Source organism: Leptodactylus fuscus, chromosome 5, assembly GCF_031893055.1.
Source record: "Leptodactylus fuscus isolate aLepFus1 chromosome 5, aLepFus1.hap2, whole genome shotgun sequence".
In the NCBI taxonomy this organism is placed as follows: Eukaryota; Metazoa; Chordata; class Amphibia; order Anura; family Leptodactylidae; genus Leptodactylus; species Leptodactylus fuscus.
In genome coordinates this window covers 113,257,058-113,283,797 of record NC_134269.1, presented here as the reverse complement: position 1 = coordinate 113,283,797, position 26,740 = coordinate 113,257,058, and the positions used below count along the sequence as shown (strand labels likewise).

The following is a 26,740-nucleotide window of genomic DNA, read 5'->3' as shown; positions in this document are numbered from 1 at the left end:
TTGTATATTTGTTCAGCAAGATCTATGACCAGTTGTATTTATACACAGTAAATGTGCAAACAATTTTTTTTTTTTTTTCAAAATATAGAAAAATCTAAAATTACAAGAAAAATTGAAGTTTTAGTTTAATAGCTTTTAGGGATCCCATAATGTGGTAAGTTCATTAAGTCTAAGGACACCACAATACAGAATATCATGCTGCCTAATGCATCCTCACCCACCATGTCCAATCCAGCTCTGTACACTAATAGGATATATAATAAAACCTCACTTAGATTGAAAACGTTGTTTAGAGGACGCCTAGAAGAATGTGCTTTACTTACATCTGGACCCATGTGACACTTATATGATGTTCCTGGTGCTGATTGAGGGTCATTGAGATACTTCACAAGTGTCAGTGGATGATTATTTTTATATTAACAAAATACATCTTCCAGCTACAATAATTACAGTGATCATGCTTAAGAAGGGTAAATGAGTAATTACAGATAATTCCTAGGCTTTTGGATGTGTCTATGGCATCACACATTTTATTACTACATTAATCTCCTATTTTACATATAGGCATACATGTTCTGTTCCTTGATGCTTATAGCCGCAGTTTTCTTTTCTTTAACTACTATACATCTAAGCGAATGTTTCTTATATTACAATAAGCTGCAGACACATTCTCCGGCTGCCAGTCACCTGGATGGAAAATAAAATCATTCCATGGACGTTATGGCCGAGTCCAGCTCCAGCCACAATGCACTACTACGCCACAAATCTGGTGCGTTTTGCTTAGTTTTTCTTTCCCATCGTGTCAGCAGTACAGTATATGTTTATTGTATGTGTGTGGAAAGCTCTTAGCACATATTTCAAATGAATTCATTGGATCCCACTTAACCAAGAAAGTCAGCAAAACACACTTTTTTCTATCCCAGCACCCATTACTAAACACTTCCATCCTGCAGTCAGCTCCTCCCCTGGGCAGTGTGAGGACCAACTGACACTGGGAGGTTCATATCACATTGTCCAGGGGGAGGAGCTGACTATAGGATGGGCATATTTAGTGATGATATAATAGAAGAAAACCTCCCCTTTTCTCCAAGATCCTCATATGAATAAGGAATAAAAGGGCTTTTTCTATGCATCCCTGGGGCTCTGAAACATACGAAAGGTTTGTTTTTTTATACTGCTAACAGCATCTACAGCAACCTGGTACAGCAGTTTAAAGTAGTTGAGGGTCAGTGGCATGTGGAAGGGCCATAAAAGCCAGATTTAAAGTAAGGCTTTTTCAGCCACATGAATTGGATTAAGTGGTGTCAGATAACTGTGCAATGCTTTCTGTTTGGCCAGTTATCACTTGTCGCAAACTCAGAGGGAGAATCTGTGAACTGATAGACCTTAGTGTTTAACTCTAGCAGATTTCCATCACCTAACCTCAGATATACACACTATGCAGCGTTGTGCATCCTTATGGTTGTGAGAACAATGAACTGGAATGACAGCAATAGGTGCGCAGAGGTGAACCTCTTTACTAATGGCACGTAGTGATCCAACATATACTGCAAGTGAAATTGGAAGTCATATCCCAAGCCAAAGGGACTTGGGATAGGACATTGAAACAAACCTTCAGAGTCCATTTGCATGTCACTGGACTTTAAGCCAGAGGTCCAGCTATAGATGTTCCATTGACCTCATGACACTGCTCTTAGAGGTCAATGGTTCACAGCAAGATGCAAATGGTAGCTAGAATGGAGGTCTATCCTTTTTGGCAATGAGTCTCACTTTCGTCTTGGACACAACGTTAGCTGGAGATTGGTCTCGAGAACATGTGGACAACACAATGAGAGGGGCCAAGGGCCAAATGAATATCACACCAGCTTCACTATCAGGATTATGGTATGGGGTAGGAGAAAGTACAGTACCCAGACCCCTCTAGTCTTCATTTAAGGTACACTAACTCGCATTACATTGATTTGATTATGGGACCAGTAGTATGGACATTTATTCAAAGTATCCCAGGAGCCATTTATCAACAGGACAAAGCTTTGTGTTGCAAATTTCAATGTTAAAGACACAGATGCAGAGCTGTGACTCCATTATAGCTTTGCGACCAAAACGGTCTGCTCCTCAATATTTAGTCCCACTGTGGGGAGTCCATATGGAATAGTTCATTATACAGGAAGTCAGGTGCATTAACTACTTTATATTTTATCAAGTCAGAGTGAGAGTCACATGACCTTACTGGAAAGAAGGATTCAGACAGAAATGAAAAACTAAATAAGGTAATACTGAAGAAGCAATATACAGTATATATAAGGGGAGTAGGTACATAATACCATTTAAAATAAATAAATATTATATCATTTCTTGCTTTTTAATAGACCATATACAGGCTTGGACTAATAAAATGGACAACATGAGGAATACATTTTTCTAATACAGAGGCCTATGTGTGATGGAAACCACTCTGCTGACATATAAGATTAATGGATGTCACGGTTTCAGTTGGAGAACCCTCCTGATGGGAAACTGAAGTACACACTGCCTATGCACAAACAGTGACCAGAGGGATTTCTAAATCCCTGTAATTTCCTTACTACCCGTTATCATAATACAAAAAAAAAAAAAAAAAAAAAGCATTGGACACATACTATTGATGGTCACAAAATAGTGTCTACAGTTTTGCACAAGATCTGCAAGAAATCCATGGTCAGCCTATCCTGCCTACATTTCTTTAAAACCACAATGTTATGGCATTTCAGGTCAAACAATTGCTTCAAACATTATTTAATATATTTTGTAATCAATCTTGAAACCTAAGATCTTTTTCCTCTGTTCAAAAAAAACCGTATAAACCAAGACTGTACTGTAGTAAAGGTGATTGTAGAGAAAAGATGTTATACACATCTGCAGAAAAAGCACATTCGGTCTGCATGAAAAATGCATGCTTTTAATGTATCACAAATGCAAGTGTGAACAAGCCCTTTGGGAGAGCTTCCTACTGTAATTTTCATTTTTGTTCCATAAAGGGAACAATTGGGTGTATTACAGATGAAGAGCATTAAACTTACATGACTCCTGAGCAGAGTAATGTGGTGAACACGCAAGCGATCTATAATTAGCAAGACTTAATGAACTCCAGTGTCTCATTCTACAAATCCTTTACAACTGGGATCCCTTATTACCAAGAAGTTACATACATATGAAGGCTACATGAAAGTAACCAAGAATGCAGGCTGAGGGGGGCTAATTTCATAGTGGAACCTCCTCATTGACTTCATGCCATCTGAGTGCCGTCCTTCCCCCATTAACTTCAACGTTTGGATCTGTTCTGATGACACAGCACAATAGAACCTGCTCTATAATCATTGTAAAGGAGAATCGGACGCCCCCACCCATCAGAAGAGCCTCAGCCTGCACACTCACTTGTGTGCATGAGGCCTTATATAGGATCTGTCACCAGTTCTAAAAAGCCCAATGACATACATCATCTTCAGCATTTTGGAGTTTTGTTTATTCACATCCCTCAGTCATTCCAAAGATACAAGCTCTGTTAGGCCTTGTTCACATCTGCGTTTGGTTTTCCGTTCAGGGAGTCTGCATGGGGACCCCCCCCCGGAATACTGAATGCAATGGCAAGCAATTAGGTTATGAAGGTACGCAGACTCCATAGACTATAATGGGGTCCGTGTGTTTTCTGCAAAAAAGTAGTGAACTACTTTCCTCTCCGCATGACTTGTGCGGACACCTGCAGAAAACACACTGACCCCATTATAGTCCATAGGGTCCACCTGCTTTCATAAGCTCAACACTTGCCAATGCATTCAGTATTCGGTTCAGGGAATGCTCATGCGAACCGAACGCAGATGTGAACCAGGCCTTATTGTTTACGCAGATTAGCATATACTAGTTAAGTGGGCAGTAACACTGGTTTCTCTGCTGTATGCCATGCAGTGCTACCACCCACTTGGCTTGTATATATTAACCCCTTCCCGCCGATGGCATTTTTTGATTTTCGTTTTTCGTTTTTGACTCCCCTCCTTCTAAACCCCATAACTTTTTTTATTTCTCCGCTCCCAGAGTCATATGAGGTCTTAATTTTTGCGGGACAATTTTTTCTTCATGATGCCACCATTAATTATTCTATATAATGTACTGGGAAGCAGGAAAAAAATTCAGAATGGGGTGGATTTGAAGAAAAAAATGCATTTCTTCGACTTTCTTACGGGCTTTGGTTTTACGGCGTTCACTGTGCAGCCAAAATGACATGTCCCCTGTATTCTGTGTTTCGGTACGGTTCCAGGGATACCAAATTTATATGGTTTTATTTACATTTTGACCCCTAAAAAAAATTCCAAAACTGTGTTAAAAAATTTTTTTTCTAAAAGTCGCCATATTCCGACGGCCGTAACTTTTTTATACATAGGTGTACGGGGATGCATAGGGCGTCTTTTTCTGCGGGGCCGGGTGTACTTTTTAGTTCTACCATTTTCGGGAAATGTTATTGCTTTGATCACTTTTTATTGAAAATTTTTATCAGAATTAAAACAGTGAAAAAACGGCGGTTTGGCACTTTTGACTATTTTTCCTGCTACGGCGTTTACCGAACAGGAAAAATATTTTTATAGATTTGTAGAGCTGGCGATTTCGGACGCGGGGATACCTAACATGTATATGTTTCACAGTTTTTAACTACTTTTATATTTGTTCTAGGGAAAGGGGGGTGATTTGAACTTTTAATACTTTTTTTTTTTTTTTTGCATTTATTAGACCCCCTAGGGGTGTTGAACCCCAGGGGGTCTGATCACTAATGCAATGCATTACAATGCTAATGCATTGCAAAAAAATCATCATCTCTTTTGCAGGCTGTATACACCAGCCTGCAAAAGAGAGAATTTGCAGACCGGCTGGGAGCCTTTAACAAGGCTCCCGGCTGTCATGGCAACGGGGGGGAAGGCGGTCGGCCCTGGAGCATGCTCCAGGAGCCGGCGATCCCTGCCAAAATGGCGGCGCCCATGCGCCGCCGGGAAGATGGCGCCTCCGGCGCCTTTGACAGCAGCGCCGGAGGGGTTAATGCCTCCGATCGGTCCGGGGACCGATCGGAGGCATTAGAGCCGGTTGTCTACTGCTTAAAGCAGTAGACACCCGGCGGCTATGACGGCCGCCCGGCTCCCGGGCGGTCGCCATAGTTACAGACCCGACACGCGCCGTACTATTACGGCGCATGTCGGGAAGGGGTTAAAAGGGCTTATACCTTTGCAGCAGCTAAACAGATTTGGATAAACAAAACACCATAATGCTCAGGATGGCAGCACATATTAGATTACGTAGGTCATTGGGCTTTTCACATGTGGCGATAGGTCCTTTTTAAATAAATTTACACTCAACAATGGCAGAGCATATACAACATTACTTGATACACATCTATTAGTGGTTCTGCTTTATTTGTAAGCACAAACAAGAAGGTATTGTAGACTGTTCTAGTAAGGTACCTATATTCTGCGGACAGATTTTTTTTAAAATTCTGGTTGCTTTAAGGCCATCTTGTATCTAGCACATTTCCACAACCATCTGTTGTAAAAGGATGCACTTGATTCCCCATTAGCCAAATCAGAGAGGTTTTGCAAAGCCTGTAGCTCTCAATTTGGATGACTTAGCACAACCATACATAGTTGCCTGTCTAGGAGGATGGGTGCCAGTCATGTAATATTGCATTTCTTCTGCAATTGTTGCTACTAGGGCAATGTGTGACTATCTGCAACTTCCCTGAAGTCTGAACAACTGATTTCTGGGGGTTTCAGCTGTTGAACCCCAGGAGATCTCTTGATATGAAGACAGGGTTGTCTAGAAAGGATAACCCCTTTGATTCTTTTGCCTTATGGCCATGTTAGAGGAGAAGAGTTCTTTGTTAACAAGTGTTGATCAGTACAAAACCTGCTGATCAGCGCTTGTTCTGCACCGGCCTACGAGACAGATCGAAGAAGAAGACATTCAGGAGAAACAATTGCTAAAGTGATCATTATCCCCTTCATTGTTTACCGGCCAAAGAGTCCTTATTAAGATGATACTGTGAACCATGCTTTTTGATTCTAACAAAAGCAGACGATCACTGCATGACCGCCTGTATAATTACACAGGCTGATTATTGGGAACAATTGTTATTTGCCTGCAAAATCTTGTTGTCATAAGGGGCCCTTAATGACTGATAAGCAAAGTGCTTTGGTTCCGGCCACAATCCACCGCCATCATTGCTTTTGCATAACATCAGAATTTCATGTATACAATGTTATCTGTCTAATGTGCCTATTGTGAATAATCCCTAAATTATGTCCTGCACCATTTTCCTATAAGACTCTAATTTATGGATTCTTAATTCAGTTAAAAGATTTCTGCTGACTGTATGAAAAGTACATGAAATGCAGATATGTTTATTTGATGTTTAGGAGAACCTTACATCAATGGAGTTCACTAAATTTAGAATAAAAGCACAAGTAGGACTCACCATATGTATATATATGTTGGGGGTTTTTTTTGGTCATTTAGAAATGAAGTCACCCTGCACATTGGAGTGTCCTTCGCATCAACCTAGAAGGACTAGTATTGGAGACTTGAGGTTACCATGAATCTTAATTGTAAAGCAATTTTATATAGACTTTATGTAGCACTATTATTTGGGTACTTTTATCTATGGACATTGTCACGTACCCACTGTAATAAATTTATATATACTATATATATATATATATATATATATATATATATATATATATATATATATATATATATATATATATGCGCCACTTGCTGCTAGCCAATATGTCAGGAAACATACATCCACCAGCTTCCATAAATTTTTTACATACCTGCTCCAATAAGAATATATCCCACCAATTTGTCAGATAGTACACTAATATAGAATAAATATCCCATTCCTGCCACAAATTTGTCACTTATCTCTGTACCAGAATGGAAATCTATACCGGTTAGGAACAGACATAGATATCAGTTATAACTCAAGTATAGTACATAAGTAAACCAGCTTCCACATTTCTAAATTTTCATGAATCGTATTTTTAAAAACAGACTATAGGAAACAGGAGCAATAATGTTATAGAAAGCATTAAAACATTAGCTTATAAACCCTTCTTTTTAAAATAGGCAGAAGCATTTGTATTTTGTCTATCATTAGACATAATAAATAATTAATAACCAAACATATAAAAGAGTGGTGGTGTATCTCTCAATTTCTACTTTTAGAAGCCTGGCCTCTTTGTAGGGCGTAATGCCCATGATAAATAAATACATTTATATATAGATATATATTAGAACAAGTAGATAACAGCCTGTTTTAGGGTCCCATGTCGCAAATATTCAGCATTTTTGGCTGTTGCAGAAACTCTGCAATAAAAAACATGTGTACTACAGTACCCGCAAAGTGGATGGAAATCTGGTTAATCCTATTCACACATTGCAAAAAAATATCTGCAGCATGTCAATTATACTTACAGAAATGCTGAAGTTTTTGATATAGGTTGTGGGGAACCGCTAAGGTAGATGTTTGGTAGCAGTGCAGGAAACAGGGACACAAACACTGGATTGCACACAAGTTCAGGCTTTATTCAGTTGTAGTGCATACACTGCCTTTGCAGAGGCACAAAATAAACAAAAAAAAAATCCTTCTTGGCTGAGAACCCACTAAACATAGGAAAACTGTTCCCTGACTATCAGAAGCCTGGCTATCAGTTTCCTGCCTTGGCAACAACAGTGGGTGGCACAGTACCTGCTTTGTATATTTGATTTGGACAGGTCAGCTCTGTCAGTGAGGTGCCACACTTCCCAGTCTTCACTCACAGACTAATATTAGGCCTTCATTACCCAGCTGACCTTCCTGGTGTGGGTCTTTACCAAACACCCTTTAGGTGCCTGGCTGGAATATACCCGTACTCCCAGACCACACCCTTCACTCTCTCACAAGGTATAACAGAAACAGAAAGTCCAATGAAGAAAATCCTGTGGACTTTCTGTGAAAAGCACTGTGGCTGCGACTCACTATATGGGGTCTTAGCCTTATGGTCATCAAGTAAAGTTATATCACAGTACCATTTGTCTTCATTGTGATTTAGTGTTTGGCACATTCAAAGAGGTATTTTGTGCTGCATTGTGGTGTTTGGCACCGCTGAGAAGTATTATGTTTTGATAGGCAGGTGTGTTGCACTGCACTGTGGGGTTTGACACTTCTAGGGGAGGCATTTTCTGCTGCATTATGGTATTTAGTTTCTATGGGCATTATGTATACTGTACTGTAGTATTTAGTTGCCACTGGTGCAGGTAGTATGTGTCCAGCCCAATGGCACCCCATGGTGCTTTTTTTTTTTTTTTTTAAGTGTCAGTATATCTTTGTAGTACGGGAGGAAATCCACACAAACACAGGGAGAACATACAAACTCCTTGCAGATTTTGTTCCTGGCGGGATTCGAACCCAGGCCTCCAGCACTGCAAGGCTGCATTGCTAACCACTGAGCTACCATTTTGCCCCTGTGCCATTTCTTTGCTTGTGATGGCCCAGTATCATAACAGGTTTCAGGCCAGAGTCCAAAAGGTTTGAGAAGCCGTAGTTTAGATCATGTTGTCTGGGAGGTTGATCTTGGTCATTGAAACTATGAATTATCCATCATCAAAACACTGAGCAATTCACCAATACATTTGCTTTGGCAGACCTGATCCATGCAGGTTTTAATGGGAACTGAATATGGAGGCTGCTTAATTCACTAATAAATGTGAGGCAACAACAAATACTTAACTTAGATTTGGTTGTCAGCAATAGATTATTACTATAAGTTCTGAAATGGTTTCACAAAGCTGCAACCTTGATTTCCTGAATTATCTGGCATATAACCAACCATTTATTCATTTACATAATAACCAGGTTTCATAATTTGAGTTTTCCTTCTCATAATTAACCTTGAAATCTTAGCGTCTACATAATTGATCTTGTTGGAAGTCTGAATATCTTTTACCTACAAAGTATCTAATATGTAGCTAATCATGACTAAAAGCCATTTCAATCATTTACATAAAGTAAAGCGGGTCCAGTTCTAATTTAATTTGACTGCACATACATTCTGCTGAGTAATGCCCGGTTCACACATGCTGATGTGTTACGTCCGTAAGAGTCCGCATGAGGACCCCTACGGACGAAACAAGCGCAACTGCAAGCGCTGGGCAGTTCAAACGCATGGGCCCCATAGACTATAATGGGGTCCGTGTGCTTGCCGCGCACTGCCTGCATGAATGATTTGTGCGGGCAGTGCGCACAAGCACACAGACCCCATTATAGTCTATGGGGCCCGTGCACTTGAACTGCACAGCGCTTGCAGTTGCACTTGTGTTTCGTCCGTAGGGGTCTTCATGCGGACTCTTACGGACGGAACACATCAGCATACGTGAACCAAGCCTAACATACACAAATATCTATACAGCTTGCTTTATTGGCTCCCATACATTATATAGCCCCTTTAATGATTCACAACATAATATACAACCCCTTTTATTGGTCCATACATAGCATATTGCCTCCTATATTGGCTCTCATACATTATATTGCTTCTTTTATTAGCCCCTATATAGTATATTGTCCCCTTTACTGACCACACACACACACACACACAGTATAATGCCCCCATGCATTGAATGTTCACTTTTAAGCATGCATACAGTAAATGCCCCCCATACTACACAAGTCCCCTTTACTGCCCCGACAAACTTACATTACGCCAGTACCTACTGGATTATTCCATCAAGAAATGGCAGATATTCACGTAGCCATCCATGCTCCTGCGCATAGCTGCCTCTGCATTGGCTTCAGTCTGTTCCTGCATATTATATCCCAACTCCTGAACAATGACAGGACACAACTGCTCAACATTGAGCCAAATGTGTGGTGCCCCGGACATCAAAAGGGGAGGCTGCTGTGGGCAGAAGCACGGATGACTACGTGAATATCTGCCAGTTCTTGATGTAATAATCCAGTAGGTACTGGCGTAATGTCAGTTTTTGTGGGCAGTTCCTTACGTATTTAATGTATGGGGGCAGTATACTGTGTGTGGGTCAGTAAAGGGGGACAGTATACTATATAGGGGCTAATAAGGCAATATAATGTATGTGTAGAGATGAGCGAACACTGTTCGGATCAGCCGATCCGAACAGCACGCTCCCATAGAAATGAATGGAAGCACCTGTGACGCCGGCCGGCCGCCGGCAAAGTCAGCATCACAGGTGCTTCCATTCATTTCTATGGGAGCGTGCTGTTCGGATCGGCTGATCCGAACAGTGTTCGTTGATCTCTATGTATGTGCGGATGGGTAAGTGAATATCAGCTGTTACCTGCGGCAGCAATACAGTGAACTTGTTTGGTAAGAGTTGGAGTCTATGTAGACCTCAGAGTATTATAAGTGGAGGCTTAGCATAGGTGCATCAACATAATAAACCGTTATACTCACCTTGCCTCTTCTCTGCTGGGCATCCTCCCAGGGTCCTGTGGTCACCTGCTATCGTCAGGACGTCAGCATGTCCCATACATGCCTCAGCAATGACCACAGGGCATGTGATGACAGCCAGGAGGCTGGAAAAGGCCAAAATAGGATGCAGAAGTACTGCTAAACATCAGGAGAATGCCAAGGAAAGGTCAGACAAGGCGAGTATAATGGTTTATTTTGTTGCCACATCTGCCCTGTGATACCACTCAGTATGCTCTTTGGCTCTTAAAGAGGACCTTTCACGCCCTCGGGCACATGCGGTGTAAAACACCGCTAGAAAGCTGACAGGGCGCTGAATTCAGCACACTATTGGCTTTCCCGTTCTGTGCCCCGCTGTGGCGCTATCGGTGCATTTCTGACAGTCAGGTACAGGGATTATCACTACAGTCATGTTGTTGTTATGTTCTCATATTGTATTGTTCAGTATATACAGTCATTGATGTAAGGAATGACTAGGGACTTGATGGTAATGTACTAAGTAGCGTGAACGGACACTTATTGTAACGCACCTCAGATGACAAGAAGAAGGGAGTACCTAATCTCCATGTTTGATACATGTCCCTTATTATTGCAGATGAATGTTAATAAAGAATAACCCCCCCCCCCACCACCACCACCACCACCGCAATGTCAAATCATTAAGTGGGCAACATTAACAGACAACAAAGTATAATAATGAGTCAAAGATGACAAACCACAAAACTTTCTGGATCAGGACAAACCCAAGACTTTTGGAAAATTCAGGTCAAATCTATTTTGCTGCGAATCTCTAATAGCTATTCAAACACACACACATTATATATATTATAAAATGCAACAAAGTAGCATGGCTTCTGCTTTCATAATGTCCTCCTTTCATTACCACACATTAAATTGTGTTCCGTTACACAGTGATGTCTGACAATGATATCTTAGTCTACTGGGATTTAATTTAATCTCCGCATAGCAAATAAGAGGAACCCTCTAGAGACCACCTAGAAGTGTGTCATATATTTTCGCACAGATGTGGCCTGTACAATAGAATGGTTATATTAAATTCAGGCTTTGGGGGGTTTATTTATTTTGCTTTTTAGATGCATGTAAATATACAATTAGGAAAATATAGTAAACTGGACAAGTATTGTAGGATTCAACACATCTAATTTTTTGTGTCCTTTTTCATTTCAGAATGCTCATCTTTCACTCCCTGTCTAGCTTAAAATCTGCTTTAAAGTGGCATAAAGGGAACTATTCCAAATACTATTTATAGGTTCATCTTTATTGCATTTAAACTTATTGTGATGTGGTCGTGAGATTTAAAAACATTACAAAAAAAAAACAAAAAAACATGGTGTTCCTCTAAGGACAAGTAAATGACGGAACACTCTTGGGTGATATAGCGACCTTAGGGATCACAAAGTCACCATGTCACAGCGTGCAGTAAAGTGGAAAAAATCCTATGGACTAAATGCCATTTATGAATGTCTTGTATTTAATGGTTTTGGACAAATCAGAGACCTCGAATGAGCAAAGTCTCCTGTATATTTCAGCTAAAATATTCAAGTTCTGTTGGGCAATGAATAGTATAGGAGTACTGGGGAAACTGCTTGTAGGTGAGGGGGAGGGTGGCTTTTGTATGAAAGCTGAAGAAATACAATACAATGCAATACTTGCCTCTAAATCCAGAAAAAGGAGCGATCCATCAGTTTACTTTCTTCGCCTTTAAAGCACTGTGTGATATACATGTAAATTATGCACTGTTATTTGAGTCACTACAGAAATCCGTGGGCGCTGTGAGAGGGATATACCAGAGTTAATCAACTGGGGTGGCTGAGACTTCTACAGCACAGGTTCTTATAAGGAACAATAATGGGAAAATATTCATTATGATAGATGGACAGAACTTCAATTGAAGATTCTTCCATTATTGGAGCTCATTGTGTGACCTCTGACTTCTTAATATTGATACTGGAGAATAAGGCGTCTTTCATCTAGAATGGCTGTGCAATATTCGCATTATTCGCATACAATAAGAAATACTGTCAACAGGCTATTTTTAGTAATTCACACCAACTCTAATATCAGCTTTGCAGGAATGAGTCACATCTTTTAGACAGCTTTGTTGTGCTGCTATAGGCTTTTGCTAAATCTTGAATTTAACACTTCGTTTATAAAAGGGATATTTTGTATTTTTAAAAAACCTAAAAAAATAAATAAAAAAAAATATGACCGGGGAGTTCCCATCAGTGGTATAATACTGTAAGTAATACAGTAGCTGGGAAACACTACCCTTGTGCAAAAATGCTTTAAACAATAAATTGCAAATGAATGCATAATAATAGACAAGAGGTGTTGTACCCTAGAGGATAAAATCCATTATCCAGGCTTAATGCTAAAAGATTTATACAGCTAAATTCTCCATTATGAATTTGGACGTAAAGCAAATGTCGAACCCATATTAGCTCAAAAGTGGAAATTATATCTTTATGTATAATCAATCTAATGACATTACAGAGGCAGAGAAATACCCATACCAATGTCTGTTGTGGTCATTAGACCATCACTAACTTGATAATACCCCACATTTTGTGAAATGGGCAGTTAATGCCCCTATATTTTAATTTAAAAAGTATTGGCTAATAAAACGGGCACACAGCAAACACCACAGCTTTCTTATAGTCCAGTCCACAACAAGAAAAAAAAAACAGCTCGTGCAAATAATAGACAAAATTACTTCCAGGTCAAAGACCCCAAATACTAAATGAAAATATCCCTATGGGGTTGGGTAGAACAATGCACAAGTCAGGGGCACGTGGCAGATTTGTTCCAGGAATTTCAGCAACTGCAAGACAATCCCAGTAGCAGGATGCATAGGTTTGTATATGAATGATTGAAATTTCTGAAACAAATTTGCGCCATGTGAACATATGCTTAGGCTGAAGTCACACACATTGCAAATAGGCAGTGTTTTACAGTACCTGCAAAATGGAAGAAATTCTGGCTAATCCCATCTACACATTGCAGAAGAAAATTAAATAAATCTACAGCGGAAAAGCTGCATTTCCAAAACGCCTGTGTTTCTGAAAAACTCAGCCCGTCTGTTACAGCTGTAGAAACGCTGGCGATTTCTCTATAGGTATAATAAGGGAAGAAAATCTGCATTAAAAGTGGAATGAAAAACACTGCAGAAAAAACAAAAAAAACCCTTTTTTTTTTCCCCGCGCTTCATTACATGGGGCCGTTATCTTAAAGTGAATATTAAGGAACTGGGTAAGGTAATCAATACCTAGTAATTAAAATGTGACCCAAAATTTATAGATTACAGATTATTCATAGCAGATTGATAGCATATCCTCCATCATTTTCACCTATGGAGCCTTTACATTCCCCAAGTTGGTGCTTAAAAGGGGTATTACCACCCTTGTTACAACACATTGCTAAAACCTTTGCAAACCCTGGTTGTCAAGAGAATGACAACCAGGTGGTGTCTCTGGCTTTATTCCTGCACTGCAGGGGTCCAATCCCCACAGGGTAAAATGGAGTAGGACCTGCAGCATAGTCTAAAGATCAGTATGGGTGCTAGTGGTCAGATCAGGAAGTGATGACATATCCTAGCATTTCTTCAATTTGTAAAGAAAAACTATTGTCCTTACATGGTGGAGTCTGTGACAAAGTAAACATATTTTATACTCCTTTCAGATGGTGCTGGACCTGGGGGTTCCTGGCTGGTTCTGACCCCCCAGTCACATGATCAGAACCAGTCCCCACCCTGGGGATCACTCCACCATCTCCTTCTACTATCTGCACAGGCAGTTACTTGTGGTGTGGGGGTTGGCAGACTATGATAGTGACAGCCATCATAACACAGGTAAATAGTTGTGAAAACAAGAGAGAAGGGAGGAGGGGAGGTGGTCCACTATTCCCATATGTACAAGAGGGAGTGTGTGTGTGTTGGTTGGTTGGAAGGAGGGGAGGGGGGAGGTAGAGATATAGGGAATAGCAAATTCTCTCCTTTGTGGGTCTTGCTATGAATTGTTTTTTTTAATAGATATACACGTTGTTTCACATTTAGATTTTTATTTTCACATCACATAATGCATCACAATATTTAATGGATGTCTCACGAAGACAAATCCTTTATACAATGTGGCAGGCGATCGCTGCAGGTCCAGCTCACCAGACCCTAGTGATCAGCTGCTATGTACTTGCCATACATTTCCCATGCAAGTCACTCAAATCAATGTACGATCATGCAATAGCTGGACAGGGCAAGTCTACCAAAGGGAGTTAAATAAGAATGGCCCTGAATGGTCATCTGTGTTCAATATGGCTAGTTGTGGATTAAACTTCATTTAGACTGAGCTTACACAATGCGGAAAAGCTGCATTATTTTGTTACAGATTTTAATGTTCTTTTGAACCAAAGCCAAGCGTGGCTTCAAAAGGAATGGAAAATCTAAAGAAAGCACTAAAGGCTGTATTAGGCAGCCAGATTTCAGCCGATCCACAAGAAAACATGTTGTTCACTCATTTGTGTTGGCCTTATTACACAGGCCAAAGCAAACTGAATGCAGGAGGAATGACCTCTAGTGAATCGTTTCTCCACCATTCTGCTACATGGATTAAGACTATACAGGACAATGTGATGCTGATAATCTGCACTGCTGGTCCGATGAAAAGCAGCAGTATTAAAGAGGGCCATTATCTACGAGTGTTCTTGGAAGCGATTGTTGCCGACAACTGCCCTGAATATCGGGCCGTGTAAATCCACCCTTGGCTTTGGCTCAAAAATAAATAAAATGCAGCAGGATCTGCCACAGAAAACAAGGCTTTTCTGCAATGTGTGGCTTCTGCCTTAGTCATACAAGTACAGATGACAAGCAATTCTTTGAAAACAATGGAAAGTTATGGACCAATTTTTTATTTTTTTTTGGCACAATTTAACAATACAATGATAAATGCGGGATGTAAATCTCCAAATGATTTTAATGTATTTTTTTTCTTAAACAGATTAAGCAAAATACCTCTCGCTACCATTTTGTTGGTGTGTAAGGAAATCAATCCATCTGTGGCTAGCTTAATAAATGCATGGAACGCATGCAACAAAATTCATGTATTTTGCAATAGTCCATACAGTGCATGTGCTTTAGCACATTTATAAGGCCGTACTCACCATTGTCTTAAAATATTGCATACATAAACTGTAGCAATTCATTCATAGGCTTCAATAGATAGTGTTTGTCAGCATCCATCTGGGCAGTATATAAAAAGCTCTGTTCAGAGCCTGCATTTATTGTATATGTCCTGAAACACTACATAGGGCTGCAGTCACCTGATGAATGCCAAAAGTGACTTCCACTGGACTGATATACTTTGTTTTTACGGCATGAAACAGTATAGTAGAATAGGCTATTCCTAAGCAAGGTGTACAGTAGAAAATATTGTGATGTACTAGTATGTATTTTTATTTTTTAGAATGGATTCTAAAAAATTCACTCCACCGTATGCCTATACAATGTGATTTGCGGCAGTTTTTCGCACATGTATGTACTGTACAGACCTTCCTGATGTATATCTCCAACACAGGCTTGAAACATGATGCAGACTGAGCCTGAGCATACATTTACTGTATTCAATACAGTATTTGACTGATTTTCAACGCAAATGAATCCCACAAAAAGTATACCATGCTGTATATACGGTTTCCTAACACTAGTATTCATTTACCGATATACAGTATGTAATCCTATAGCATACAGTTGCTTATATCACGGAAATACATTTGGTACATATATGAGGAGATTCCCTCATATATGTACATTTTTTGATGGAGATTTCCCCAAAGTATATACCATACACAGCTATAACAAAGTGTGAACAGAACCTATATCTTGCTTTATCCAGAATGCTGGAGACTCTAATATCTCAATATATACTGTCATGATAATTATTGATTCACAGCTCAAGCAATATAATGCCACATATAATATCTATGCAAAATTCTAGGATATATAAAGTTTTTATTCACATGGAAAAATACCATATACAATTACAATAACCTGCACCAGAACATTTGATATAACATATACCTATACATTTTAAACAGCAGATAAAGCAAAGAGTAGACATGTCTTTACTTGGAAGGAGCTTGGAAACAAAAGACAAAGAACATCTGGGTTGTGCAGAACAGAGACAAAAACTACACAGGTGATAAAACATTCAACTTTTGTTCACGTCATCTGTGTGCAAATCCAAAAATGAGGGTGTGTGTGTGTTTGTGTGTGTGTTGGGGGGGGGGGGACACACAAATATATTAGGGATATTGTTATGGCCACCTGTAGAGAGCCGTCAACTAATGTTTTTAGGTTTTCATTTCTTTCTCTCAACATCTGTACTCTAAACCCATGTTGGCTGAGCTTGCATGTGTTAACAATGGAGAGAAGGGAATAGATGACTGCTAGACAACTCTGGTGGCCGCTTATCTCTTGTGAGAACAAAGAATTATGCATTCCATTATTTTCTTTTTCCAGACATTTTCCATTAAGGAAGAGCTGGGACATCCCCATACAAATTGAGCGGTTGAATATATACAGTAGTCTATTATGCTTTTCAATGTGGTCAAGGACACGCAAATGTTTGACTAAACATTGTCAATAGACACAATAGAAGCCTATGCTAAAATTGTTAGACAAACAGCATTAACCTACCCAAAAACTAGGTGAAATGTACAGATCTTGAATAAATAATCTGTAAAAGGTGAGGGCAATAGAAGTGAAGACAGCTGAGGTTGCAGAAAACTATTCTAATAAATAATAAATTGTGAAAATCAAATGTGTATCTATAACCGTAATATAAATCAATCAATATGACCTTTATATTATTCCACTTGTAATTATTATCCATTATTATAAAGATGCTATTACTAATGCTATATGGCTAAAAATAATTAGTCTAAAAAAATGGACCTAATTTATTTAAAACTTGGTTCCATTGTTTTTTCATAGAGCAACTAAAAACAAACACAACCCCAATCTACACATCACTCACTCTGTAGAAGTACATTTGACATAAAGGATAGAACAGATAATGTAGTTGTGGTGAACGTGTTTAATAAACTTGTAATAGACAGATATTAAAAAAGGGCCGGTCATGGTGATGTACTAAGCAGCTCTAATTAAAATGTTCCAGTAGAACTTGTACGATTAGCCAGTGTGAAATAAAGCAAATAATAATTGGTTATAGGCCCATACATAAGGATCACATCTACCCGCTACTTAATTTGTATAAATAAATCACACCTAGTAGTGAAATGACTGCAGGGGGAAGTCAGTCTCCAGACAGCAATGCTGTAATAAATGAGGGATGGAGAGCCAAGGTAACCAACTACATGTAATTAAAATTCATATTTTACCAAACTGTCACATAGCACAAAAGAGGGCCAGATTACAATCACATTGGACCTGCTTCAGTAAATTCACCGACAGAGGCATCAAAACCAGTGTATGTGTTTTAGAGCAGTACATTTCAAGATGAGCCCTGTGATTGATTTCGTAGTGTGTGGTGATGTATAACTGTCTAATGTAACACATGCTCACTGTCTGCCCTCAGGGATCTACATGCAAATTAGACAGATCGGCTAATCAGATTATTCTGGGTAGCACTGAGCTGCTTTTGTGAAGGGCCAATTTTTTTTTCCATTGGATATATTTGTACATCCATTTAATTGGACTTACATTGCTAAGACTGAGTATGCTATTGTATGAAAATCCCATTTGTGTTCTCAATTCATTGAAAATATAGGCATCACCCTTACAACTAACATCCACATTTGTCTTACTCATAGGCAACAAGTACACTATGCATTTGGCCAACATGACTTACAGTACTGTATGCGCATAGCTATATTCAGATATATCTATGCACTATTAATATTGCTATGATTATGTTGTTGACAGTGCTGAAATATTTCACAACACCTATAATGTCTATCAACCCGCACACTGTCAACGATATGTTTAATACTTGTAGCAAGAAGCTAATAAATAAATTTAATCAGACAATACATTTACTCTATAGATGTATCTTATTAATACATGTTATCACTATATTAAGAATTGCTTTGAAACACACCACTATTTCCTACGTAAAAATTATATAAAAATTTTTTACTTCATGTAAAATTGTAAAATTTAAATTATCCGTATAAATTTAAATATTCAATATATATATATATATATATATATATATATATCTCATAAGAGTTATATACTCTAGGCAAGAAAGAAAGTATAGATATTTAGGGAAAGGTCCAGTTATTTGTAAACAAGGTGAACTAACCAATTTCTTAAGATTTGCAAGGTAACACAAAGCTGCTAGATGCTACATATTTCAGAAGCCTGAGTCTTTATGCATTTGTTTGTTTACAATATAAAAGCAGCATTTTCTCCCAAGCATCCGTCAGGTGAATGAACATTTTCTTGAATGCTAATGTGCTGGAAACACATTTATGTTGTCTGTAGAGATGAAATACACTTGGGTTTGCACTTTATTAAAATCTTATATCAGGAACTAAACTGTGCAATGAATTTCTTTGTGATGCATGGGTCATATAACTTGTAGGAACAATCCAACACATCAAATAGAAATAGCATCCAGTATGTCATAGTGGCATATTCTGTACTAAATGCCAAAATAGTAGCTGGAGGATAATTTACATTTACAATTAAGTTTACAATTACAAAGTGTGTGTGGGCAGAGGCTGGGATGTACATGAAGAATTCCTCTCGCAGAAATGTACACAGTACAAGACAACCAGAATTTTCTATTGTTATTGTGACTTACTGCATTTATTAATATTAGGGTGACCTGGGAACATCCCATTCGCAGAACCTGCATCCACCTTTATATCTATAGTCATTTTATTTCATGGATGCGTATATATAGTGTGTGTCTTTTGTAGTATATTTAAGAGATCACTTTCACGTGTAATATAATCATATCCTACAGTGACATCACCACCCTTTAATACATTGCTTTTTAGCAGTAGTCAGAATTACATATATACATGGTCCAAGATCATTAGAGATTTGACACATAACAGCAGATGACACACCAGCTTAAATTGAAAAGAATATGTGCAAAGCACCACCTGTTCCCTGAATCTGCAAACTGTTCTACTGTAAAACAAGTGACCATGTTTCTTTACCTCACTCTGAATATTAGTATGCACTTCCTTTTGAAAACATGTACTCGGAAAATGCGTGGATATTAGGACACTTTATCAGACTACTCGTGACAAAAAAAAATTAAAAAATTATTGCTGTGCACTACATGGAAAAGACATCTATCTAAGATACATGACATTTACACATGCAGGCTATAGAGATAGACAGGTCTTGGGAAAATAACTATTTATACATGCATTTTTTTTTTTTATAATTTCACACATGAATATTTGGAACAACCTAAATTAATTTGAGTTTCTAATGCTTTGTGTATATACGGTTTTATATGTGATGTAATTCTACATATTAAATATTTGTATATACATCTGTAATGTGTGTGTGTATATATATATATATATATATATATATATATATATATATATATATATATATGCGCGCATTATATATACACAAATATAATTTTTCTTTGTAGATTTTTTTTTAGCAAGGTAGACATAACCCTTTTCCGCCGTCACCTGTAAAAGATTACTATATCTACCGAATATATTATACATATATATATATATTATATATATAATTCAGTGTGTGTCAATAACACCAAAGCATCTTTCTGTTCCTTTATTAGATGCAGATCTAATACATAGCATGGGTTCTTTTGTGAAGCAGCTTGTATAGTGGACTAAATAAAGGAGCATTGGCTAGATGTAGTGACATAAACTCCCTCTGGAATATAGTAAACACTTTTCACAACAGTGAATGAAAATTTAATGTGCTCCTGACATCTGAGTTGGTGAATAGCACTCAGACATCTAAGGACGCTCCTGAGATTTTACAGACTACAAATTCCCCACATAGTGTATCTATACACATATACATCTATATGCACATATACAGCATTACCTAATTTTGGAAGAATGTAATGTAAGATCTAGGTGGCCCAAATCAGCCTTGTGAATAGTCGCAATTGCCAAGAACTGAGCTGATGTGAAATGTCAATTCTTATTGCCTTTTAGTGATATAAAATCAGGCAGAAATGAGCCTATGACTGGTGTGTACAGTCCCGTATTTTAACAGCTTCCCAGTCAAGTATGTGCTATGTGCTGCCAATTCTTCTTGGTCGGATACATAATGGAATAAATCCTGGGAACAGGCTCCATGTATAAGAGCACACAAGCAGCACTAATTGGACAAATGTACTACTGGCAAGCGGCGAGAACTCCCTCCATTCTGCACTGCCCTAGTCTACAATACTATCAGGGGAAGATCACATGAAGACTTGGGCTTTGTTTGCTTGAGTGCCTTTTCTGAACAGGTCCTATTCTCTGCCATGCGGGGAGCAGCCCCTGTCATTAGCAAAGTGATCCATGGAACATCAGGCAGTCCAGGTAGAGATCAGATACCTGCTATCTATGGAAAATCCCCATGTTGTGCAGCCTGTAAGTAACCCAAGCATCATTCATCCCTGGCACAGTCAGATGCTGTATCTGGGGGACAGATGACATCTCAGCCTTGCTCACATCTATTCCAGACACATGCCTGGTTTCTGACTAAAGGCAGGGAGATTCATGGGGCTTGTTTTCCAGGAAGCAACAACTGTCAGAAGAAGCATGCTTGATGGCTCCCTTGTTTGCCTGTATATATTCAGTGAGGTTGGATTCAGAGCTGGAGAACTTTAATCCAGCATGACCTTCCCTTATAAAGAGATAACATGAAACTTTCTTCCCAGCTCAGCTCACTGCTAGTTATATTTAGAGTCGGGACCTGAGTTTTGCCCCCTTGCAGATTCTCAGGGATTAGAAAAGTAAAGCCTAGAAGACACAAGTATACAAAGCAGAGCCATGCCCAGCACACCTTATGGCGAGGTCACATGACTCACTGACAGCTCAGTCTGAATTGGCATCAAGGCTGGTTACTTACGTTGCAGCAGATGGAAAGTATTCTTCAGACGAAGGACAGATCAGCAAGGATTGGAAAAGTGTCAGGATAAGGACTAGAAAGCAGGAAGCAGCCATCTTCACAATCTAACAGGCAGATCTGTATCCAGGCTGATGGGATGGGGAGTCCAGGCAGTGGCCGCGCACAACAGAGCTCAGGCTTCCACTTCATTCACTCTCAGCAGCCGCCATCGGGGATGGACTTTACAAGAGATCTCAGCTCCCAGTCTCCTCTCTCCGTCTCCTTTTCTGATTTATTCCCCCGATGGCAGAGAAGGGGAGGGAGGATGAGGTGGGTAAGTTACAAGGGAGGAGTGAGGGGAGGCTCCTGCACTGATCACACGCTGCTGGAAAGTTAAATGCTCCGTCTGGAGCTCAATCACGGCTGACAGCTCACCACGCCCTGGAGCAGGAGCACAGGCTGCAACTTTACTGATCAGATGTCAGCAGCCAAGTGGCAGCCAGGGTGCGAGTGGCATCACCTCCATCCACAGCTCCTGCATTACCGTAATTACCCTGGTGCTGCAGCAATCCTATTGTTTCCAATTACCACCATATCCAGCATTAACCGGCACTTCTTATCTGCCATGCTCATCTACATGAGAGCTGGGTTGCTCGGCTGGTGCTGCACCCTGGGCTCCCAGATTCCTTGTACAGGCTGCAGCTCCTCCATCTCTGGGCACAGACACCGGGGGGCACTGCAGCCACTTACCTTTACATTGCTTTCATCTTATTTATTAATACAATACACGATATCAGATATGACTACACTAATATCCCCAGTCCAGGCATGTGGGGCTGTTACCCAGCACAGTCACCAGTGGCATCACTTGGGACATCTGTTACCACCTCCCACATCAGTTAGTTCAGCACACTCTGAGCCATGCTGAGTCTTGTAGTGCCACAAGATTTATTTTAGACTGCATGTATGTTTAAAGAATTTTTAATAGTAAAAGGCCTATTTGTCAGTTTAGGCTAGGTTCACATCTGCATTCGGCTTTCCGTTTGGGTGGTCGAACCCCCGAACGTTAACCTAATTCGCTTAAAAAAAGCAGTTACGTGCAGACCTCATAGACTAAAATGGGGTCCGAAAAGGGTGAAAAATGCGGAGAGAAAAGCAATGCTTGTTGCACTTTTGAACGGAATCCCCAAATGGACTTCAAGCGCTGGTGAGAACCGAGCCTAAAATTGCCATGCTGGGATTTGTGGTACTACAATGTTTATTATAGATTAATGTTTCTTTGAGTAAAACCTTATTCATATAGCTGCATTTTACATACCTAGGTGATACGCATTTTTCACGGACATCATATGTATCCATCCATTTCAATGTCTTCTTTCATGTGTCTGGTTTTTTTTTTCGTGAACCGTGAACACCCAACAACTAAAGCAGTTTTTTTTTCCCACTGATGCATGGATACGTCACATCAGTGCATGGGTATGTTATCCTTGTTTCATCCATGTTTCATAGATCCAGAGACATAGAAAGTATATGAACTTAAAAATAACAACAAAAAAACAAAGTTGATCTGCTTTTTACGGGTGTGTGAAATGAATCAACCATTTACGCCACACCATTCACAAATATTCAGGGTGGGCTGCTGTACATGAATGGCAAAGACATCACCCCATCCACAAAAAAAAAAAAAAAAAAAAAAAAATGTACATATGTGAATACAGCATAAAACATGAGATAATCATTAGTAAACTGAAAGACTATTAGTCTTTTTTCCTGAGACTTATGGTACGTACTACAGCATACAACAATGGACAGGCATTCAAAAATGTTTGGGAGGTGTATGTACTTTATAATATCACTCATGTCATTTACCATATTATTCATTTACCACCTTACACTAGATTCACAACTGCGTTTGTGTTTCCATTTGTGGGGTCCACCCTATAGACATTAAGGGGATCTATCTGGTTTCCACCCGAAAAGGGCACTTTTCTTTACACATTGTTCAAGTTAAATGAGGAACTAAGGGTTGGTTCACACTAGCGCTTGTATTCCATCCGCAAGAAGTCCGCATGGAGACACCCCCCCCCCCCCCAGATGGAATGCAATCGCAATTGCAAGCAATGTGCTCTGCTGTGCAGTTAAGCACACAGAGCCCATAAACTATAATGGGCTCCGTGTGTTTGCCGTGTGTGTTTTTGCGGGCAGTGCGCGGCAAGCACACGGAGCCCATTATAGTTTATGGGCTCCGTGTGCTTAACTGCACAGCGCTTGCATTAGCGTTGGTATTCCGTTTGGGGGAGGGGGTCTCCATACAGACTCCTTGCGGACGGAATACAAGCGCTAGTGTGAACCAACCCTAAATCTCCAGGCTGAGAACAGGCACAGTTGTGAACCTAGTCTTAGCTAAAAGGGTGAATTCAAATGTTACCAGTCAGGGCTCGTTCACATCTGCGCCCGGTCTCCGTTCTGCAGGTTTCCGTTTCCTGCACAAAACAGAGGCAGGAGACGGAAACCTGCAGGACTCTTTCTTACCCATTCGTTTGAATGGGTTTGAAAGATGTCCGGCCGGTAGCATTTTATGCTCTCTGCCGCGAAACTGTTTTTTTAAAATCGGACACAGAGTCGGACATGCAGTACTCTGTGTCCGGTTTTAAAAAACTGGTTTCGTGGTGGAGAGCATAAAACACCACCGCTCACGGCCAGACCTGCTCTGACAGTTTTCCGTCTTCTGCATGCAGAAGACGGAAAGCTGAGAACGGAGATCGAACACTAGTGTGAACCTAGCGTCAGGGTTTTAGAAATTGCATGCTTGTCAATACTAGTCCTAGAATATTTATTTTTATTTTACGTTTTAAGAATGTTCATGCTGAGATTTATTATTATTATTTATAATATTTATTATTTATTTAAAATCTTTACAATAGTAAAAACATTATTCACATTGCTGGAGGAAGCAGGGTTGGCACTGGTCTATTCCAGTTAGTCTATTTGTAAATGACCATTTGCTAGCCATGATAGAATAGCAAGGCCACTGCACAGGTGGCACACGGATAGAAACCCGAATAGCAGAAAAATAAGAGTTCGAATACCTAAGATGATGCAAAATGTGCCTCAAGTGTGAATTCCTAGCAAGTATGTCCACCTTGGCTGTGGCTAGGTGTATCCTCTTGTTGGCGATGACACCTCCTGCAGTGCTGAACATATGTTCTGATAATCCACTTGTTGCAGAGCAGGGCAGCAACTCCAAGGCAAACTCCGGCCGCATCTCCAATTTACCAACCCAGAAATTGAACGGGGAGGACCCATTGCTCAGTATCAGGAGACATGTCCACAGATACTGATCCACCATGTGAGACAAAGTCTGCGCTAATAGATGGAATGGGCACACAGGCATTTATTTTTAGGGTAAGTTCACACAGTGTATTTTGGTAAGGATTTTGAGGCCGTATTCGCCTCAAAATCCTGACCAAAAAGACGGCTCCCATTGAAATCAATGGGAGCTGGTCAGTTCTTTTTTCCAGAGTTCTTTTTTTCCGAGTTCTGATGACAAAACCTTTCACTTCCCCAAGCATATTCAACTGTCACTACTACAGAGCACAATACAGTGATGATCAATATGTTATGTAAGTCACTTTTGTAGATTTGGAGACAAAACAGCTTTAAAGTGATATGCAAATGAGACACTAGATGCACTGGGGACAGGCCTTTAGCTCCAGGCATCAAAAGCATTGCAGGAGCTGAAGTTGTTTTTCCCTAGAAAACTGATTTATGTAACAAATGTATAATGTGATAGAGTCCCTTTCATGCTTATTCTATGGATTTTTATATGCATGCATGCTAAGAAAATGAAAGCACAATGAGTTTTTGCAAGTTGGCTGAGCATCATGCAAAAGCCTACCGTGCCAAACACTAGTATTTTCGGCTGCCAGCTATCCAGCATGACTGATTTGTTTCTACTGGACTATCATTTGCGGCATCTATATGTCTGATCACCAAACGTTAGTTGGCCAAAATAGCCAACCAAACTCAAATTTATGGCTGCCTTTAGGTTTAATTGCATGCCACTACAAGTCACAATTCTATGGCAGCCTTGTATTGATGTACTGGAAAGTTTTTTTTTTTTTTTTTTAAGCAGTAGAGTTACAGAATAGTTGTTATCAGACTGTTTTTATTTGAGCATGCAGGGCTTTTTCCCACTTTGCCATTTTTGGTTCTAAAAGTCCTAGGAACACCTCAATGTGATTTTTATGTTAATGCTCCCCATAAAATGCATTTGTAAAAAATTCGCCTGAAGGAAGCTTTTTTTTCCGCTAGCGGAGAAGAAAAGCTAGCGGAACCCATAGAACTCTATGGGGAGACGTTTTATCCACATGGATTCTGACACGGATTCAGTGCCAAAATCCTCACCAAAAAACCCTGTGTGAATGGACCCTAAAACAGAGCAGAGTATACATGTGTATGGGGTAATTGGGTAAGGTAAGTATCTGTGGGAGATGATCACACAAATATTGCCCAAACCCACCAACGTCCCCATTTGTGTACAGGCTTTTGCTGGAAGCACTTCCAGATTCAAGAGCTTCTAAACATAAATCAATTACAAGTAGGTGTTCCATGTAGTCCTGTGATTTGGTGAACAACAACCGCATTGTCACAAATGTGAGTGGTACATAAAGTAGATGAAGAATGGCATGTGAAGCCTTACATGGAAGGATGTCGATATTTTCCCAGTTCAGTATCCAATAGGGGCTAATAAGGCTTTACCTATTTCCTAGTCAGATAAGGTCCTATTGGTACATGCATTTATCCATTAAGGAAGGGGTTTATGTGAAGAATTCCCTTGAATAGTGGATTTCCCTACTTATTATCTAGCATTGTGTCTGATCAACAAAAGCCTATGGGTACTGTACAATATGTATCCGGATATGTTCTTCAGTATACATACACTATATAGACAAACATTGGCTCCCCCTTTCCAGATAAAATTGTTTCCATTCTTCTAGGAAGAGTTTTTAAAAGCTTTTGAACTGTGCCTGAAATTTTTTGTCTAATCATCAAGAGGGGCATCTTATGGTCTGGGGATCTCTGACCATGGACTGGCCCCTCACTGATAATCTCTCAGTCAAGTGTAAGGAAAAACACAAAAGAAAAATAAAAATCA

At 39.7% G+C, this 26,740-nt stretch overlaps 1 protein-coding gene across 7 annotated transcripts in view; it reads right to left on the bottom strand.

Annotated features, from left to right (window-relative positions):
- CACNA2D1 (calcium voltage-gated channel auxiliary subunit alpha2delta 1) overlaps positions 1-22,099 on the bottom strand; it is a 561,607-nt gene extending 539,508 nt beyond the window's left edge. For 6 of the 7 annotated variants that reach the window (XM_075274041.1, XM_075274040.1, XM_075274043.1 and 3 more), the window contains exon 1: positions 21,604-22,099. In XM_075274041.1, the coding sequence (XP_075130142.1) occupies positions 21,604-21,698 (95 nt within the window). In that variant the 5' untranslated portion in view covers positions 21,699-22,099. The remainder of the gene's footprint in view (positions 1-21,603) is intronic. The other variant, XM_075274047.1, reaches the window with a different exon arrangement.
- Between the last annotated feature and the right edge of the window lie 4,641 nt (positions 22,100-26,740).